General features: G+C 39.7%; 1 protein-coding gene across 3 annotated transcripts in view; it reads right to left on the bottom strand.

The window, feature by feature from the left end:
* LOC119029835 (WD repeat-containing protein 7) overlaps nucleotides 1-21,586 on the bottom strand; it is a 117,473-nt gene that overhangs the window by 39,414 nt on the left and 56,473 nt on the right. For all 3 annotated transcript variants that reach the window (XM_037116990.1, XM_037116988.1, XM_037116989.1), the window contains one exon: nucleotides 19,894-20,007. In XM_037116990.1, the coding sequence (XP_036972885.1) occupies nucleotides 19,894-20,007 (114 nt within the window). The remainder of the gene's footprint in view (nucleotides 1-19,893; nucleotides 20,008-21,586) is intronic.

The raw sequence follows: 21,586 nt of genomic DNA, 5'->3' as shown, positions 1-21,586 counted from the left end.
GAAAGACGATGTATAGACATTAAACCTGCATTGTCCAAGTGGTCTGATGGGATGACCTAATGGCGTCACATCTGTGCACGAGTAATAGATGTAAAAAACTGTGGAAGAATCGTGTTTTAAACCTTAATTTTGGGAAAAAGTCACCAAAGTCACTGGCTACAGGGTTTTATGTACCTGAGACCACTGAAATAAATAATATAAAGTAAAATAATAGCTACATTAACATTTAAAACCACATTTTGACACAAGGCCCCTATACAAATGACTGAAAGCTAAGTGACATACAGTGAACACTGCCCATCTTGACCCAACCAATACATTGGCATAGTCATTAAATATAGTGAATTAAACTACAGAAAATGGTTAATTTGCCTAATTTATTTATCAACAAATATCCAAATCTGTGTCCTACATATATTGTAAATGTATGCTTTGTTGGTTTTTGTGTCTTACTAAATTTAAAAAGACGAAGAACATTACAGTTTATTTTGAAAGATCTAGAGATACTGGAGGTCTATTTCCTTCTTCTGTGGGGGGACTTCTTTTTTTTTTTTTTACTTTTCATTCCTTTCTTTTTCTTCCTTTTCATGATGAAAGGTGGTTAAAAAAAAAACAGCAGGCCTGTGAGTCTCCAGTGAGCCGATAACAACTGAACAGGCACACTTCTATTGTCCCGGTATTAACCATTACTCACACACACACACACACACACAACACACGCACACACACACACACACACACACACACACACACACACACACACACACACAGGGGCAGGCACACGTCTCATTGTCGAGCTGAAAGCCTTTAGTCACAGTGCAAACACACACACATACAGACGGTCATGTTCACAGACCTCTAGAAGGATTTTGGACACGTGCAACTGGAAACTCTTTTGTTGTGTGTGTGTGTCTGTGGAAGTGTGTGAGTGTGTGTGTGCATGTGTGCTGTGCGCGTGCCTGTGTAGGGGCGTGTCTGTTCATTGTGTTCACCAAGACGACCCCAAAATAACCTCTTTTGTGTGTTTGCGTGTAACAGGGTCTGCACAGTGGGGAACTGCTGCAGGAGTGAGTGAGTGTGTGTGTGTGGGTGTGTGTGTGCGTGTGTGTGACCAATACGCGTGTGTGCGCCTGTATGAGTATCGCAGTGGGAGATGAGAGTCCTTACACACCTTGGATCAAAGGCCCAATAAGGACTACATAAAAACTGTGTGTGCATGTGCGTGCGTGCTTGCTTACGTTTGTGTGTGCGCCTGTGTGTGTGTGCCTGTGTGTGTGTGTGTGTGCCCTAGTCCCACCGCCTCCACCCTCTGATTTCTATTTCTTATTTTCTCTCTCCTTGGATGAGCGAGCACAGCATTATTATGGATTTGTATTGCCAGGGAACAAGCACTCACTTGCTGTGTGTACTTCCTGTTGATCTTCATGGAGTTTTCTCTTCACATGTGTTGGATTTGTTAACACAACATGAACCTAAATGATGGACTGATGACTGAAGGCTAGAGTAAGACAGCTCAGGGTAAAGGGCTATTGTGAAAACGGTTAGAGGAAAGTTACAGGCTCAAGTCTATACTGATGTTCAATAACTCAGACAGTGATTCAGAAAAATCCTATCAAAGACCTGTGTTGTTTCAGCAGGACTGCCTCCTGAGAAGAAAATACTGCAATGTAATGAAATATATTATGATGTTCATATTGTGGTAGGTTCAAATATATCTCAGCTTGAATGTAGTGGAATTACACTGTTACTTAGACCCTGTTTTCCTCAACAAAGCCTGTCACTTAGTGCATCTTGGGCAGGTCAGTGGGCTATCTGATCTCAAAAATTACTCTAAATACAACTGAGAAACATTTGAGTTGGATGGAAAAGCAACACTTTTTAACCATCATTAATAAGTTGTAAATTCATAGTTAAATAAACTTTAGTGAATAGTTTTTTTTCACTTTTAACAAACAATGAATTGCTTTATAAACGTTTATAAAATAGTGGTCTATAAACATCAGCTTAATAATATTTATGGATGAATGACGCGATATTTACTAACCATTTATGAAAATGAACTGCTACTTAAATTATGCTTAGTAAAGTGATAAATTAATTTGCTATACATTTTCCATTTATTCATGATGTTGATCAGAAAGTGTTTCTGGTGGAAATCCAGGACACACCAGCAGGTGTGACCGGGCTGGGGAAAAGCTACTCACTGTGCTGATAAAACTGACGTTACACTGAAGGTGTCATTCTGCCTGTTTTATGTAAATGTCGGGAAAAATTGACACCCAAAACTTCAACACATACAATGGTAGTGAGGTCCGCTGGGCTGTTCTCTGATCTCCTGTCAGTTCGAACACTGAATGGTTTGCGTAGAGGGCCAAAGAAGATGCTAAAACTTTAGCCTTGCTTTCTTCATAAATACAATTCACCCACGTGTTTAAGTGTGGAAAATAGAGCTTGTCAGCTCTTACTGCTACTTGTTAATTGCTCTAACTAAAATGCTTTAGTGCAAAATGTGTTCTTATTCTGGCCAATCAGACATGTATACAGTATGTGGCTATATGTAGGGTTAAGATGGAACATAAAGTTTAAACCTTTACACCGCATGTAGTGTAGTCACTCATATGAACTGATGTGAGGGCAGATCAATGATACACTATATTACCAAAAGTATTCGCTCACCCATTCAAATGATCAGAATCAGGTGTTCTAATCACTTGGCCTGGCCCCAGGTGTATAAATTCAAGCACTCAGGCATGCAGACTGTGAAACAAGACATTTGTGAAAGAATGGGCCGCTCTCAGGAGCTCAGTGAATTCCAGCGTGGAACTGTCATAGGATGCCACTTGTGCAACAAATCCAGTCGTGAAATTTCCTCGCTCCTAAATATTCCACAGTCAACTGTCAGCTCTATTATAACAAAATGGAAGCGTTTGGGAACAACAGCAACTCAGCCACGAAGTGGTAGGCCACGTAAAGTGACGGAGAGGGGTCAGCGGATGCTGAAGCGCATAGTGCAAAGAGGTCGCCGACTTTCTGCACAGTCAATTGCTAGAGAGCTACAAACTTCATGTGACCTTCAGATTAGCCCAAGTACAGTACGCAGAGAGCTTCATGGAATGGGTTTCCATGGCCGAGCAGCTGCAGCCAAGCCACACATCACCAAGTGCAATGCAAGGCGTCGGATGCAATGGTGTAAAGCACGCCGTCACTGGCCTCTAGAGCAGTGGAGACGCGTTCTCTGGAGTGATGAATCACGCTTTTCCATCTGGCAATCTGATGGACGAGTCTGGGTTTGGAGGTTGCCAGGAGAACGGTACATTTCAGATTGCATTGTGCCAACTGTGAAATTTGGTGGAGGAGGAATTATGGTATGGGGTTGTTTTTCAGGAGCTGGGCTTGGCCCCTTAGTTCCAGTGAAAGGAACACTGAATGCTTCAGGATACCAAAACATTTTGGACAATTCCATGCTCCCAACCTTGTGGGAACAGTTTGGAGCGGGGCCCTTCCTCTTCCAACATGACTGTGCACCAGTGCACAAAGCAAGGTCCATAAAGACGTGGATGACAGAGTCTGGTGTGGATGAACTTGACTGGCCTGCACAGAGTCCTGACCTGAACCCGATAGAACACCTTTGGGATGAATTAGAGCGGAAACTGAGAGCCAGGCCTTCTCGACCAACATCAGTGTGTGACCTCACCAATGCGCTTTTGGAAGAATGGTCAAAAATTCCTATAAACACTCTCCTCAACCTTGTGGACAGTCTTCCCAGAAGAGTTGAAGCTGTAATAGCTGCAAAAGGTGGACCGACATCATATTGAATTCTATGAGTTAGGAATGGGATGGCACTTCAGTTCATAGAATGAGTAAAGGCAGGTGAGCGAATACTTTTGGTAATATAGTGTAAGAGAGCAAATAAAAAAGCATCCTTATGCGTATGAAGTTACCGGCCTTAACGCTTTCTGTTGTGCAATAGTGTAACCATTGCCATTTTCTAGAAAATGACTGGACAAGTGTGATAAAATTTTTAAAAAAAAAAGCTAAATGTACACATATTAAAAATGATTCTGTTCCAATATGCCCATTGTGTGTTTGTTCCCTGGTCCATTTTTCAGACCCTACGAGCCCCTCCCCCCATATTTCCATACTATATCCTGGTGCTTTTTATAATGAGATTGCTAAAGGCCAGCTGTCATTTGGAAGAAGGCCCAGCGGCCGGCTCTGATAAATGGATTAGAGATGGCATCCATCCCCAGGCCAGACTGGGCCAGTAGATAACAGAATTAGAGATAGAGACTCCCAACCAGAATCACTAAAAAGTTGAGATTCACAGAGAAAGTAAAGAGAGGCACTGATTTAGACTGATGGAGGGTCTATCTGCAGGTTTCACGGACAAAGTCAAGACATTTAGTTGTATATAAACCTTGTTTTTACAGATGGGGGTGTGCACCTTTGGCGGTCCCTTTTAAACTGTTAGAGATGATGAATGATTGGGATTACAATTATTCAACAGAAGAGGGTGCTGTGAAAGTGTACTATGTTTGATGTGAACACGTATTTCATTGGTGTATTGTGTGTTCACTACCAACTGCTACTACGAAAGTCAAAGTGTTCCATCAGTCCTTGGCTGATGATGGACGATGGGCCGGTTCACACTGATGCAACTTTTCCCTGCAATGTTTTGACGAAGTTTTGACCGCTGCATAGAAGAAGATCAAGTTTACATTGTGAAGTCAGATGTAATTCTATGATGTAAATGAGATGTTAGGTTTAAGGGCTGTAATATGTTACCATCTCCTCCCATAGCCCTCTTTGGAAGATCAACAGAAGATAGCATCACAACAAATGTTCATACTAATGTAATCGCCTTTACCTCCTTAATTGCGCGCAGAGGAATTCTCCTATTTTGGAAACTCTCTCTACCCCTGTCACCAAAACCCTAGATACACAATGTTATGGTCTTTCTCAAAATGGGTAAAATCTAATTCAACAAGGGGTCTTCTGATAGATTCTATTCCCATTTGAAACCATTAATCAGTTATTTTGATTGGCTGCCTGCAGTACAGGTGTGCTCCGGGCCAGTCCGCAGGTTGTTGGTGCCTTGCTACCTGTTTGCCACCCAGGCTGACCGTAAGGACTTGCCCAAGTATTTAAAATAAAACTGGAATACATTAACATTTCTGTGCTCCCTTTTAGTTTTTAACAGCTGTTAAGAGCTATGTTCAGGCTTAAGCATGGAATGTTTTCACAGATTCAAAATTAGAAATTTATGCTAAACTATATCAGATTTCCAAAGATATCAAACAAGACGGGTCTTAAAAGAAACTTGCAGATGTCCTGAACTTTCATCAGCCGAGATGGGAGGTTTTCCAGGGACAGTCGACAGACAGCATCACTTCCTGTGTGTGTGTACCTGCTGCCTTCCGACCCATGCGGACGGGCTGATTGATTTTTGAAGTCTATCGATCTGCTTCCTTCACAACCGGCAGATCTATTATAATGACATTGTATCTAAATCCTATTTGTTGGCCAACCTGCTCCCAAACATAACCCAATAAACTAAAGAGGGGGACGGATGAGCTCCCCTCACTGCTCGCCTCAGCTCGGCTAAATCTTCATAAAAACCATGGATGGATCAGGATAAAAAGGCTTTCTGGCTGAAATGACATTATCTATAAAGGAAGGAATCTATTAAAAAAAGGGCAGGATGGTGTAATGCAACAACCTGTGGAGTCCATGCAATCACGGTAAAAATATGGATATGTCATAAAAACTGAAATGTTACTGCAGAGAGGAAGAACAGAAAGAACTCTTTCACCTTTGTGAGAAAATATAACCTCAAAATCTTCTTTGATGCAATGTTGTTGGAACTGAAGTTACATTTATATTTCATATTTGCTATGAGTTTGAGATGATTTTTGTCTTAACTACATATTTACCAAGATTTTGGTACTACAGAACTGTGACCACTGATTTGGAGAGAGAGAGAAAAGACACATGGAGTGATGGTGTGAGAAAGGGAGGGAAAGGATTAAGACATAAAGAATGAAAAAAAGAGGAACAATGGAAAAGGGGACAGAGAAAAGAGGAGTAGAGACAGAAATGGAAGGCAGAAATAAGAGGGCATGTGTAAACGAAGGACAAGGGAAACAGAGGCCAGGCAGCTGGATAAATGTAAAAGACATATGGAAAAATAAAAAAAAGAGGGAAAGGCAAAACAGACAAGGACAAAGAAAGAAAGAAAGAAAGAAAGAAAGAAAGGTAAATTGTGTCTTCAATGTTTGTACATTTTTTGTGTTTTATGTTTCACAAACATAACAAGAAACTCATATATAGTATATCTATTAAAAAATAATATATAGAAGCTATATAGAGAGGAATATCAAACTACTCAACTTATTCTTCTTAACTCCATCCACCCAAGGAAGGAAGGAAGGAAGGAAGGAAGGAAGGAAGGCTGCTTTCTTTGTTTGAGGAACAATAATCAATATAGTAGCACACACACACACACACGCAACCAACTGGGGTCAGCTCTCAACCAATTAACTTGTCATCCAGATAATAAAAGCTGCTCAGTTAAGTTCAGTATTTAATTTGATGACAATTTAAACAAAGAGTCTCCCAACAACAATATCAATTACACAATGACCTTAAAGCACTAATGACAGGATTTTTTTTTTAACCCAAAAGCCTCTTTTAAAACAATAATGATACCTCTTGTCTGTTTAGAATGGTCTACAATAAATGAATTTAGAACTACTGCAATAAATTTTGAGGTGACTTCCTTTTTAGACTTCATTGTATTCTAAAATACATAAAATACAACTGAAGCAATTCCCACAATGGGTTAAATTACTGTAAATATAAAATTACTACAAGTATTAAAAGGGTTTATTACACACTGTAATGTTCCAACAGTTTATCAATATAGTATTTGGCAAAAATTCTAATTTTTCCTATATAGCATGTTAATGATCACTTATAGTTTGTTTACTACATATCACTGCTAAATAAAGTAAACTCAGCAGCCAGTTTAGTATGTACACCTAGTGCCAAATAATTGATCTTTAATACAACAATACTGTAATTAATTCTCCCCTAATGATGGTGTTCAGATTTTGTTGAATCCTAAGTCAAATTCTGCAGTTTTTAAACTTGAATGTGAACATGTGAGAAATGGGCTTTAAATCCAAACTGCTGGTGTTTGATTTAAATGAGAAAACAATTGATTAATTAGGAAATATGTGGTTAGTGAATATATTGTGTGTTAAATCAATAAAAAGTTACTCCCAAATGGTATGCAACATACTGCAATTTGTGACATGGTGTCTCAATCACTGAGTTCATTACAATCATACTGCAGTTAGTGTTTGGTGATGCAGCTGACATAAGTATTATAACATATGATGTATATGATCAATATGTAAATTGATAATACAATAGCACTAAAATCTAATAAATAATTACAAATTATTGAAATTATCAATTACAATTGGAATTTTAGAACACTGAAATACTGAAAAAATAATATGGGCTTAAACTGTGTTATATACACAAAGTGAAAGCTTGTTGTACATACATATCTATTTCCAAAAAAACAGTACAGTCTGGATTTTAGAAACCCTGCTGAGGAAATCAAACCAACAACCTTCCCACCTCTCCTCTCTTGGGCTGCAGCCTCACAATCTTCCCATGACGCACCTCAACTTTGCCTCCATTGGTAATCAATGGAAGACTGGTAAAACCTGATCACCAGGGACTGAGGGAGAGGATCAATACCAGCAGGAAACTGATGTGAGAACGAAGGAGGGAGGAAGAAAACGTCAACGACAGGCAGCAAGATACTGTGGGAGAAAAGATTTAGTTAAATTTAGGGGGGTTCGGGGATTAAATAACCCAAAAAACACGCAAACAAAGGTAACTCTGAACGCAGCCGCAAGCCAAAGACAAGCCTTTAAATTCCTCTGAAACCTCAAACAGTTGTATTAAAGAAAAGAGTGGTAGTGCTATAGGTGGAGGGGAAAGTCAGGAGTAAACACTGTCCTCACAGCAAATGTCAGGAGACAGAAAATCTGGGCAAATAATTGAAAAACACAATTAAGTTGATAGAGAAAAAAGATTTGAGTCCTGAAACAGTGCCTGCCCTTCCAACTGGGGAGAGTCCATCTGAAGGTTAAGTGTATTTTACCGTCTTAAGACACAGACAGAGGAGCTATCTGCGCTCGCTGGAAACACAATGCTTCAATTAGACTATATGAGGGGGGGGGGGGGGTGGATCGGGGGGCCCACCTGAGATGTTGACCTTTGAGTAAATAGAGAACCACAGAAGAATTCACACAGACGAAGGGCGGCTCTGGAGGATGAGTGTACTTTAGAGTTGCAGCAGCAGACTGGGAAGGAGGCTGAAAAGTTTGATGTGTTTACCAGGGAACTACAGCATATAAACTGACGTATCAGAACTGCAAAGAGATGTAACCAGGGCTAACAGTTGGAGGTAAGCATAGAGAACAAAACCAATGAAGGCAACCAATCACAGGCAGAGTAGGGCGGGTCTTGCAAGATAAACAGTGGGATCAATAATTATGCCTGAGCTAACAGCACTTAGCAAGCTCACTAATCTGCTAACAGAGCTTGGTAATTGACATGAAGTTAGCAAGTATACTAGCTCAGAGAGGTTTGTTTCTGCTTCGATTAACCTATTAGATCAAATTATGTTCAATCTTAAGTCGTGTGAAGTAAAATAGTTTGAAGCTCAGAGAATAATTGTGATAGACTTATGCAAGTTCCTGGCTTATGAGCTAGTTAGCGGTTGGCTCACCAGCCGCGGCCGTTCACCAACTATACAAGTAGTCGCTTCAGCTCTCTTGCAGAGTGGTATGGTGGGTGTACAACGACAGTGTGGCCCTGTATAAATCTGGCAGCACTTCCCATTCCTGTGGTGGACACCCTATCAATCGTATGTTCTTTTGACTGCAAAAGAGTACATTCAACATGAGTTACTCCATTCCTTGCCTCTCCAAATAGGCTTCAGTGCAGTAGCGATGCAGGACAGATGCTGTATAAAGTCATGTAGGGGGACATATCAAGAGCGACATCTACCACATTAACTTTCTTCCAGTCAGTACTACTGTATTATAGCACAGATTGCCAATATTGAAAGCCAGAGGTCTTACTTTTCTGTCCATTATCCATTATGTGTTTGTTTTGCAGTTTAATTTACGATCCGACAGGTTTTTAATACAACCGATATTTTCGGCACTCTGGAGGCTGTCAGATTCATGCTGTTAATAAAGCGCTCTGAAAAATGGCTCTGGATGTTAATTTCCCTAATGCGGGGACAGTGGGGGGCCTCCATCACACCACTTCTTCATAAAGAAGGAATTATTTTTATTAATGCCACCATAACTTAGTCACACTCTCCTCTCCCTCACAGATGACTCAAAGCCATTGGATAGAATGCGATTTCGACCCCGCCAAATGAAAAGCATCACAAATTGCACTATGTACAAATGTTTCACATGTTTACATTCCGTGATGTCACCTGTATATATTTAAAATATATATTTAAATCTTTATTTTTTTCATTTTTACTTCTACTTTTTTTACACTCATTGTGGATAGAGAGTAACAGAATTTCAATTCTCTGTATGTCTTGCACATATTGCAGCATTGACAATAAAGCCAACTTTGAACTTTGAACTTTGAACTTTTAACTTTGAACTTAAAGTGAGTGGGAAAAGAAACCCCACAGTAAGGTGGGGAGGATGGAAAAAAGGAACAACAGCATCTTACAGAAAAATTAAAATGTTCATATGACTCAAATATGGCCAAGTTATCAGGAGAATGAAAGTCTCAGACTACAGATAACTCTTAACTGAAGAGATATCCCAAAGCTTACCATTATATCAATGCACTAATGCACTAACTATAGTTTGTAGTGAACACTTTAATCCCTCATCTGGGATGAAGGTGCAAGAGATTTCCAAATAGCTTTCACCAACTGAATGTCTTAAATTTATAACATTTCCGACTACTGGTATTTTACCGTTGTGTCCATTTATTCAGAGTTCAGCTCTTCATTTCCTGTTTTTATTAAGCCTGTTAACCTGCTTTGTCACTTTTTTATTATATAAATGGTGTTCATATAAAATTTGCAGCTGATGTTTATCTCAGTAAAGGTACAGTTTTGAAGAGAAAATATTTAAAACAGGCATTTTTGCTGAGAATGCTGAGAAACAGGGAGGAAATAATAAAATAGCTAGGTGCAGATCAATTCAAGATGTCTGATAGTTAATTTGATCAGATTAAACACAACACACAATGCAATGGAAAGACACATTTTCTGTGAACATCAGAATTCAACATTCAACATTTTCCTGATCCACACCATTACTGAGAGTAAATGATGACATCGATGTCAGTTGGCAGTTTACTTTTACTTTCTGTAATTGCATAGATGGGCAGAGGCAGAAGAATATGGAGTTGATGTCCCCATCTTTTTTATACAAGATTACGGCCTTTCAATTTGGGGGCACAATTTAATGTTTTTTGTAAAGTTTTCCCTTAAAACCCTCGCTTGCATTCAAATATCATCTGAGGGTGCTTAGAATTGCTCTGGTGCACTCAAACTGTATGCTTGCTCCCAAATACATTGTTGCTTGCGCAGATTTCATGCGCTTGTGAGAACTCTCCTGCACTCTCTCTCAGCAGGTGTAGTGCTGACTAACGAAATGATCCCTGCTTCGTTGATTGTGTGATTGCTTATTTCTTAGGATGTCCTGCCCAGAGGGCCCAGTGGGACATTTGGTGGCTAGCTGCTGTGATCAGACCGACTTTAGCTTCAGTTCTACCTTGAATATCTCCACATAACCCGCTTCTAAAGCAAAATCTTCACCATCATGTTCCAGCTGGAATTCGATTCAAAATCCGGAAGAAATTAAAAACACTGGTGTTATGTAGCATCATTTTATATGACTACTACTCAATATTCCTTCATTCCTCATTAACTACAATGCTTTACTGTTACAGTTGGTTAATGCAGTACAAATAAAAGCAGTGCAATAAAATAAAATCTGCAAAGTAACTTGCCACTAAAGATGTCAAATGTGGTGGACTAAATAATACAATACTGCCCTCTGACATGTAGTTATGACATTACTATAAAAAAGCTGAAAATGGAAATGCTAAACAATTATCATACAGTGCTTGAGTAAATGCAGTTGGTTACTTTCCATCACTGTTGCAGAGCCCTACTTTGAAGGCAGCAGTGTCCAGAGCATGCAGCTCTCCCACAGCTGATTATTTCCTGACCTTGACATTCATTTTGCTCATCTGTGTGGTACTGGTACCCAGGTGCACAGGTGAGAGGAGAGGAACAAATGGGTGAGGCAGCACAAAGAGAGGAGTTGATATTTTGGTGGAAAAATGGGTCTTAGATGTTCTGCTGACAATAGACTTCTCAGAGGCACATCTGTTTCTGCACAACTGCATTCATTTTTCATTTATTTCCATGAAACCTGAGATATGGACACATGCTCACATTTGAAACATGTTGGCTTTAAATTGATTCTTTGGTTTTGACTTAAATTTTCTTCGGTCTGATGGTGTTTGAGCAGTATAATGCATGCATCCTTTGTGCTGGTTGACTCTTGACTACTCTCCAGTCATTTAGCAATCAAACAGCCAATCAGGCATTCAGAGGCCCAGATATCCAGTCAGTAACCAGTCATTTCCATCCGTCTTCACAACTCTCCATCTATGTCTGTGTTCAGGCAACAAGCAAGCTGAAACGCACACACACACACAATGACATACACAATCACACAACCCCAAGGCCAGTGCTTTATCTTTGTGACACATTCATAAACCCTGACACACACATACACACAGACGATCACACACACACTCTACCCATCCCCCCTGCATGTGCACATTATCACACTGTCCACTCAACCATAAGACAGGTGTGGTGTGGTGTGGTGTGTGTGTGTGTGTGTGTGTGTGTGTGTGTGTGTGTGTGTGTGTGTGTGTGTGTGTGTGTGTGCGCGCGCGTGTGCGTGGCGAGGGGGGAAGAATGTGTCATATGGTTAGTATGACTAGTATGTACTAGAGCAGTGAACGAATGCACATCTTTTATCTGTAGTTTGTACATTGTTTCCATACAATACCATACTGTGTGACAATTTCATCTGTATTTCCAGACCTTTTTCCAACACCCATGACCTCTGTATGAATGGACAGCGGAGAGTGCGGTGTTCCAGAAAGAGAGGAACCTTACTGATGGGTCATTCTGAGCCTCAGTGATATAGAAACAATAACCATTGACAGAGTAACAAAAAAGAAACAATAATCTGTGGATAGATTTCATATTGAGGAAAGCTTAAAAATATGATTCTCAGCCAAGTTCGTATCAGCCAAGTATAAGGAGAGGGTTTTTTTCCCTTCTAAATGAATTTATGGACTGTTTGTCATCAGCCAGAATACTTGGATATCTTTGTAAAGTGTGCTGTACAGTCCTGCACTACACTATGATAGATACTATACTGTAAAATACTGTACTATATGGACAAGTATACTATCATGGACTGGTCTACCAAATGTTACACTATAATATACAATGATGAGCTAAACTGTACTATTACAGACAACACTATACTGTATTATACTATGATATCATAAACTATAACATATTAAACTATGCTATCATAAACTGTACTTGGATGTAGTATACCATACCTTGATATATACCTTTTACTATAATTTAGTGTATCATCATATACATGCCCCGTCCAACAATACATATGGCCAGTCATTTGTTTGTAATAGTCTTATGTAGACTTTCTGAAGACCTTTAGAAATGACATCTACTGTTGGCGTACTGTACGTGATATTACTGACTTTGAATCTTGCTTGCATAATGATAGCTCTCTGGCTAATAGGCTGAGTTAAAGGGTTCAGTGAGCTGAGCAGACTAGTTTGAATCATAAATACAGTCTGTCCTATTTATCGGAGTAGTGAACAGCGTTTCACAGCTATTAGTCACACTCTCAGGTGTTGCCGGGGAGAGTTCAATTTTGACAGCAGAACACATAAAATGAACATGTTTTTTCTTTGTCAACTTACCATGATATAAACAGGATAATGCCCTTACGTTACCTCCATTATCCCTTACATATCTGATACTATACTATGATATACTGTACTGTATTATAACACACCTCATGATACTGTACGATATTTTAACTTGTCACACTGCAAATACTTTACTATGTCATGTTATACTATGCTATAGCACTGTATACTAGGTGTTGGTAAAAAGATCACTTCAATACATTATCATCTCCTACGATTAGGATTCACAACACAAATATCGAAAATTGTTTTCTAAATGTTATTCAATGTGGTGACGTTGACGGATCTCAACTGCAAAGGTTGTGCAGCACTTGGGCAATTCACGGCATACACATGCTCAAGTTATTTTGAAGTTCATCTTCAAGAAAGGCAGCAGTTTCAAGCTTTACGTTTATTTAAGGACTGAATAATTACCTTTGCAAGACAAATGTGAAGAAGGCCTCATATTTGTGCACAATTCATATGACATCACCTAGAGACTAACATTAACAGAGTGGAGGAGCAATTCCCCCCCGCCCACCCCCCCCAAAAAAACAGAAAGCAGTAACAAAGGAGATCAGCTAACCAACACACACACACCGCAGGAATAAAACTATTTAGTTTTTGGAAAAGAAAAGAACTTGCTGGTCAGTGCGTTTTAGCTGAAAATCTCTGCACCTGCTCAGCATCTTATACAACTATTGACATTCTGGAGCTAACAGTGAAGCAGAAAGGTTGCTCTCACTGCTTGATTTAGCTATAATGTTAATAACACAGCAGAGCACACCCCTTAATTTTGTTATCCACATACTGTACAGGCAAGCATGCTTTCAAATTAATTAATGCTGTTAACTTTTTAAAATGAAAAGGCTGCAGATCATTAATCTTAATTTCAGCAGATTAAGGACACCAGTGAATAGTTTAGCACAGTATACTGGAGCTAAATACTGAAAATAGTGTCCCCTTTTCTATTCAATCAGTCATTAATGGATTTTGAATCAAACTGCATCAATCCAATGGATTTGTGATTTACACCCTGACTGTACGCTTTATCATACCTTATTATACCATACTGTAGGGTAACTGTACTATCAATAATATGCTATATTATAATACACTATACCTTACAACACCATACTACACTACACTATACCATATCATACTACAATACAATATTAGATAAAATAAAATACCATAATATAATGACATGCAGAATACTACATGTTACCACTTTCTTACATATGTCTGTTTCTGTTGCAGAGCAATCAGAAATACATACCTGCACATTAGTAATATTTGGACAACAACTTGACTCCTCTGTCTATAATATAATAATATTCTCATACACCAGCTGGGTCCTCCACTGTGTCAAACAGAAGAGACACAATCATCAGAAACAATCAGAGCATTTGGACTCACAGCTCTGACCATTTATCTCGCCATAAGTTCAATCTGTTTTGAGGAGAAATGTGATCTGACCCAAACAACCTCCAGGCCCTGATATTAGATTAGCAGGGGAGGCTAGCGTTTCAGCTAACCAAATCACAAAAGGGCTAATGACACTGAAAGGTGAGGGCCAGCCTGAACTTTGACCTCTGACCTCTATCTTTGCCGCTGTGGACCCCTTGCAAGGGTACTACCTTTCCTTCCGCCCTAATAACAAATAGGACAAGGAATTGTGTCGAATAGAAAATAATATGTTTGCAATTATCCATCTCTAGTTTCATTTTACAATTTTTTTGACTAGAATGGATAAGCAGATACATTCTGCAGGGTTTTGAATCCTGAATGAGACCAAATTCCTGCTAGCACAGACAAAATGTGTGTGTGTGTGTGTATGTGCGCACACGCATGAATGCATGTGTGCATTGGGTGGGTACCCTGCAAGGACCTTTGACTTGAGATACACTCTTCCCTCTAGTGTGGAACCTGTGTTGAAATTTTCACTTGATGAATAACTCACCGAAAAAAAAAATCTTGATATACCATATAAAAAAATTACGTCAGTTACAAAATATTATAAAATATATATTAAATAGCCCTGTGATTCCACTAAAAACAACAAAATAAATAGCACGTAGGAATAAAAGCTGGCACTGCAAACACAAATGCAACTCAATACAGTTTTCAATAAGTGTACTACATGATATTATATTGGTAAAGCCTAACTGATCCATTTTGTTTCTCCAGCAACCCCAAAACAGTTCAGTTCCAATCAAGTTTACAACCATTCAATCAGCTGTTGTTTTAGGAGAACATGCTTAAAAAAATACCAGGAACTGTCCAGTTCCCTGTATAAAAAAGTAAAAGCTGCAGTTATCCAGGAATTATCTGTGTCCCTAGCAGTTGCCTTTGTGACTGATGCTACAATTAATGTATATATAGTTTTTTTTAATGACAAAGATGTTGTTCAGTACTTATTTACTTATTACTACTTATAAACTTATTGTTTACACACTGTACTCAAAATCCATGGACTTCACTTGCCATACTCCTACTCATCATAAATCTGGTCTTATAAATTGTAACACACACAATTGTCCTTATATTTTTTCTGCATCTAAGTATTTCTTTATTAAACATCTATAATGCTTTATTATTATTATTATTATTATTATTATTATTATTATTATTATTATTATTATTATTACTGTTATTATTATTATGATTATGATTATGATTATTATTATTATTATTATTATTAAATGTTATCAGGTTACCACATTTTTTCACTGTATTTATTATTTACTATCATTTGTTTGTGTGTACATTTGACAACATTTTCTTCCATCAAAATGTCATGCCAACAGAGAGTCAATTAACTAAACTGAAATGTGTGTGTGCACGCGTGCATGTGTAGGTGGGTGCGTTTGTGTGAGAGAGAGAGCGAGAGAGAGCGAGAGAGAGAGAGAGACAGAGACAGAGACAGACAGAGAGAGAGAGAGAGAGAGAGAGAGAGAGAGAGAGAGAGAGAGAGAGAGAGAGAGAGAGAGAGAGAGAGAGAGAGAGAGAGAGAGACAGAAACATAGAGAGATAGACGGTAGATGTGTGTGTGTGTGTGTGTGTGTGTGTGTGTGTGTGTGTGTGTGTGTGTGCATGTTACGAGGAGGGTGCGGTGGATCCTAATGACATCCCCTGACACTGCTAGGGACATAATTACAGCACACACACGGGTTTATGCTTGTATGAGTGTGTGTGTGTGTGTGTGTGTGTGTGTGTGTGTGTGTGTGTGTGCGCATGTGTGTGCTCTGGTTTGGGAGGTTTTGCAGCTGAGGTACAGAGCAACAACTGTTGTCACCAGCACATCCTGAACTCTGTGTGTGTGTGTGTGTGCGTGTGTGTGACAGGGGAAACAGTAGACTGAGGTGATGAGTCTATCGCCGTGGTAACAGCCTGCAGCCAAGTGATTCTCTGGCTGTCGACATCTCTGTCGTTTTTCCTTTGTCTCCTCTTATCACCACTTCCTCTTTTGTTTCCACCCATTTCCTCCTTCCTTTCTTCCTTTCTCTTTCCCTGTGCTTTCTACTTCCTTCTCTTAATATTTCCTACGCTTCTCATTTCAGCTCCTGTTTTCCTTTTCTATATTTTTCCTTTTTTCCCCCTTTTCGCCTCTGTTTTTTCTGCTATTTTCCTCCCTTTCCCCTTATCTGTTCACTCCTTTTCTCAAAGGAGGAATGATTACAGCCATGTATGTCTGGCATATGAGAGGTGTATTATAGAAGACTGGGGAAAAAAAAAATCCAAAACCATCCTTTACAGTAATTTGATTTATCGTGAAAAAAAATCAATAAAGCGGGTCATGAAAATAATAATTAGAAGAAGAATCGTTTTTTGTCACATGCAATCATATACTTAACATAGTGAAGTTGATTCTCTGTATTTAACCAATGCACAGTATGTTGGCTGCCTGCTGTTTATATAGCTAATGTAAATGAATATTCTACTAATACTAGTGTTGCGATATTTCCACATGTACAAAAGCCTGTTGATATCAAAGTCTCTCATGATGTTTTCTTCCGTGCATGTATCTCTACCTCAGCTCTGTGAACTGGTTTGCTTGCAATGCACAGAGCTGATCGTAGGCAGTAATCAGACTATGTGTTGCAAACTGTTTTAGAATGTGCATAAAGCACATCCTTGTTCCCTTTTTCTTTTTTCTGTCTTAATATTGATCTGCAAAAAAAAAGAAAAAGTTTACAAATTGGCAGACAGGCAGTGAAAGAAAAAAATCAGAGGTAAAAAGTTTGGAAACTCAATGAGCTTTTTCCTCCACAGCAGAAGAGATTCAGACTCCGTGTTTGAGGCGTCTGCTAACAGATTGAATACTACTGAGACTGAATGAAAAAATACTGCTGTCAATAGGAGAAAAATGAGCTGTGAGAAATGATAAATTGTCAGACACATCTGTGATATTGACTGGTCCAAGAGAAGAATGGAGGGAGGAGGAAGGAAAAAGGGTGAAGAGACAGTGAGACAGTGTTTCTTCTCGAATTCATCATTGTTGGGAGAATGTAAATTTCCCTTTAGACTCCAGTATAGTTAATGAGATGATGATGATCCGCTGCTATAGGAGAAAGTAAAGCAAGGCCTATTGTCACGAAGCTGGCTGAACAAAAAAAAGAAACACGAAAGAAGAAATGTTGAATAGAAAATACCGCTAAACACTAGACCTGATGGTGTGTGTGTGTATGTGTGTGTGTGTGTGTGTGTGTGTGTGTGTGTGTGCGTGTGCCTGTCTATGTCTGTCACTGTTAAACTTTTGGGGGAAAGGTGACAAAAGATAAATGGAGTGGAAAAGTGTATGAGTGTGTGTGTGTGAGATTTCTACCTGTACTGCAGGGGTCATGGGGATACGTTTATCCTCACCTTATCGTGTGTGTTTGTGTGTGTGTGTGTGTGGGGGGGTGTTAGAGTGAGAGAGAGAGAGAAAGAGAGAGAGAGCATATTTGAGCACTAAACACCAAACTGTTCTAACACCATGCAGGTCACAGTACACTGGATGTGACACACGCATTCTCTCTCTCTCTCTCTCTCTCTCTCCCTCTCACACACACACACACACACACACACACACGCACACACACACATGCGCGCGCACACACACACACACACACACACACACACACACTTACTTGCACACACAATGATTAACCTATATTCAGAGTCACCAGAGCAAGACTGAGTTCAGCTGTACATAAATGATAAATTAGTTTTTAATGTTTTTTTTACATCAAACCAGATGAGGATCCACAGGTCACTGGGGGAAGCGATCCCTTACTTTTAGACATTAAATATTTCACAGCAACTTGAGGGTGAAATGTGAGCAGCAGAAGTGATTTTGAGATGGTAACTGTGTCAGGTTTTAGAGTAAAAAAAAATCATGTTCTGTTTGGGCCGAAAGACTATTGTACAACCTGGACCTGAACGTCACCAAGACCAAGGAGATGGTGGTAGAAGAGGTCCCACTCAGCACCACTAAAGCAGCTATAGGTACCTCGGTCTTCATATCTCTGAGGGCCTAAAATGGACAACCCACAAACCCTCTGGGTGAAGAAGGCTAGGCAGTGCCTGTATCACCTCAGACGTCTCAGGAAATTCAAGATCTCCACAGGGCTGAGGAAAACCTTCTCTGCCCCTATCCAGTCTGTCATCTCTGGAAGCTTCACCGCCTGGTATGGCAACTGCAGCAACTAGGACCGGCTATCTCTCATAGAGTGATCCGATGTACTGAGCGCATCACGAGAACTGCACTGCCCTGCCTTCAGGACATTTACACCAGGTGATGCAGGTCCATGGCAACCAGGATTATGATCCCACCATCAACCCTGAACTGTTTCTGGAGCTGCCTTCTGTCAAGCTCCTACACAGTGTCATGGCCAGGACTGAGCGTCTGAGGAGGAGCGTCTTCCCTCAAGCCATTCGGACAATAAACTCTCATAAACCAACATAACACACACTAAGCACGCATCATATATCACACATATCACCCACCCACTGGGTTACGGTCTTCTTCTGTAAATACTTTAGTTTCTGTAAATACTTTAGTTTCTGGGTCTTTTGTCATTGTCTCATTTATATATAATTCTTGATTATAATATGTGTATATATATTTTTCTATTTAAATTTAAGTTATTATTCTAGTTGTTATTCTATTCTCTTTTTAAGTTTTATTTTCTTATTTAAGTGTTATTTTCTGGTTGCAATATTTATTTTTCTTTGCATAGGCGACAGAGTGGTTTCAATTTCATTTCACTGCTGTTGTACTTGTATAATATTATGTGATAAATAAACCTTTGAAATCTTGAATCTGTACATATTCGGCCCCGCCTATTCAGAGCTTGCAGTCTATCTCGACTTGTATCATGTACATATGTGTCACATTCACATACATTCCATGGCAAATCATCATTGGGCAAGATATAACTTTCTGCCACCAAGCTTCCAGGTGTCTGTCCACTCACTACCTAGCAAAGAGACACAGCTGAAAGCCGGAGAGGTCGGTGTGTTTACTGGGCAGAGCACAGCTGGCAACACACTATATTAACACCACCAGCAACACTAGCACATGTGTATAAAAGCATACACAGCCATAGGCCACCTGGTTTGTTAGTGCAACTGTAAATCAGCCTTAAGACCCCAGGCAGGCTCAATACAGGCTACAAAACAGATACTGTACAGTTTGTACATTTGTGTAAAAACTGGTATCCCTTTAATAAAGAAATAAACTGTGAATCTTCTTCATCGAAACACAGAATCTAATGATTAAATGAGACAATGTATTGTGCCTACCTGCTGTGATATCATCATCCGTGACATCCATTTCCTCCTCAGGAGCCTTGGTTTCTATTGGCTGAGCCTCAGGAGGAGGTGGAACCGGAGGAGAGGCCTCAGTGGCCGTCCCAGCTGAAGGATAGAGAGACAGGTAGGTTAATATTAAATATCAGCATGTACTGTCACATGACACAGTGTGTGTGTGATTTTTTAATGTTGCACGTAACTACAGATTCTGTTTAAACAGAGTGCAGTAACGCTGCTGTATCGACAATGCATTCGTATATATGTGTGTTAAATGTTTGAAGAGTGACGAGTGAAGATGTGTTGATGAAGAAAGCAAATGACTATGTACAGTACAGTAGTGGCAGCTCAAATAGCACACATGTACCAAGAGTACATGAATATGTAATGTCCGTGTGGTATTTCAAAGACTCTTCCTATCCCCCACTGTGTGTGTGTGTGTGTGTGTGTGTGTGTGTGTGTGTGTGTGTGTGTGTGTGTGTTAGTGAGTTCATGACACCAGGTTTCTGTGTTGATCCTTATTATCAGGCTAAGTGTCCTGGTTAAGTAGCTAATAAAGGTTTACTGGGCCTCCTCTTTATCTAGAGAATTAATGGACACACACACACACACACACACACACGCACGCACGCACGCACACACACACACACACCACTGCCCCCTGTATATTTAGTGTTTTCATTTAGCCCTTATCTCTTCATTGCCAATTAAGAGTGGCTTTTCATTAGCGGCTGGGTTAATGAATGACGCTGCGCTAATGAATGAAGCGGCTAAAGGTAGCAGTGCCGACACTGGGCTAATCTCTGGGAAAACAGCCTAATTAATGAATAACACACAAGTGAACACATACACGCTCACACACTACCCCACCCTAGTGTTCCCCTGTGGTAGAACACACACAGCAGAAATTATCTCATTTGGGTTAAGTAAAAAATAAAAAGATAAAAATAACCATAATAATAGAGCCATCACACAGAGGTTCATGAGGAGACCCTGATTGCACCAATAAAAAACTGTAATTACAATGTGTGTAATTACATTGATTAATCCTGGTTAACATTGTGCTTCATGTTCCAATTAACCTGCTCACACACTGCTGACAGCTCAACATAATGACTCTGTAGAGCTTTACATCACACACATGCACACACTCACACTGACAGAAGGCCAATACACAGCCTGGTTGTTGATTACCCGTCTCAAACGTTAAAGTGATAAAAACTTAATTGAACTTAATTAAAACATAATGGATGCGTTGCTGTGATTGGACAAAAGGACTGAGGGATGTTTCTACATAAACAGAGCTCGCCCTCGCTCTCAGTTCAATTTCAGTCCACATGAGATTAACTGACATGACGCACAACAGTGTTCAGTTCCAAAAACAAGCCCTTGGACAAAATCTTGTCAAATGGGGCTCTGTGGTCTAGTTTGTGCTTGAGAAGTGCTGTTTTACACAACTCAAACCCAGTTCAGACCTGATATTCTGAGAAACCTGAGAAATCGCAGCAGCAATTGAGCTGCAGCTCAATTCAGGCCTGCAACTCAGGTTACGAATGGCTGGTTTTTAGAGTGTAATGCATGTAATACATGTAATCAGTGCTTACTGCTTAACTGATAATTTCACTGCTTCTTCTCCTCTGCTCGGCTCACATTCACAACCACTCTGCACTGCTCGCTCCGTCTCGCT

This window comes from Acanthopagrus latus, chromosome 12 (genome assembly GCF_904848185.1).
Source record: "Acanthopagrus latus isolate v.2019 chromosome 12, fAcaLat1.1, whole genome shotgun sequence".
Taxonomy (NCBI): Eukaryota; Metazoa; Chordata; class Actinopteri; order Spariformes; family Sparidae; genus Acanthopagrus; species Acanthopagrus latus.
Note: the sequence above shows the minus strand (reverse complement) of the source record. Positions and strands in the feature narration are given on the sequence as shown.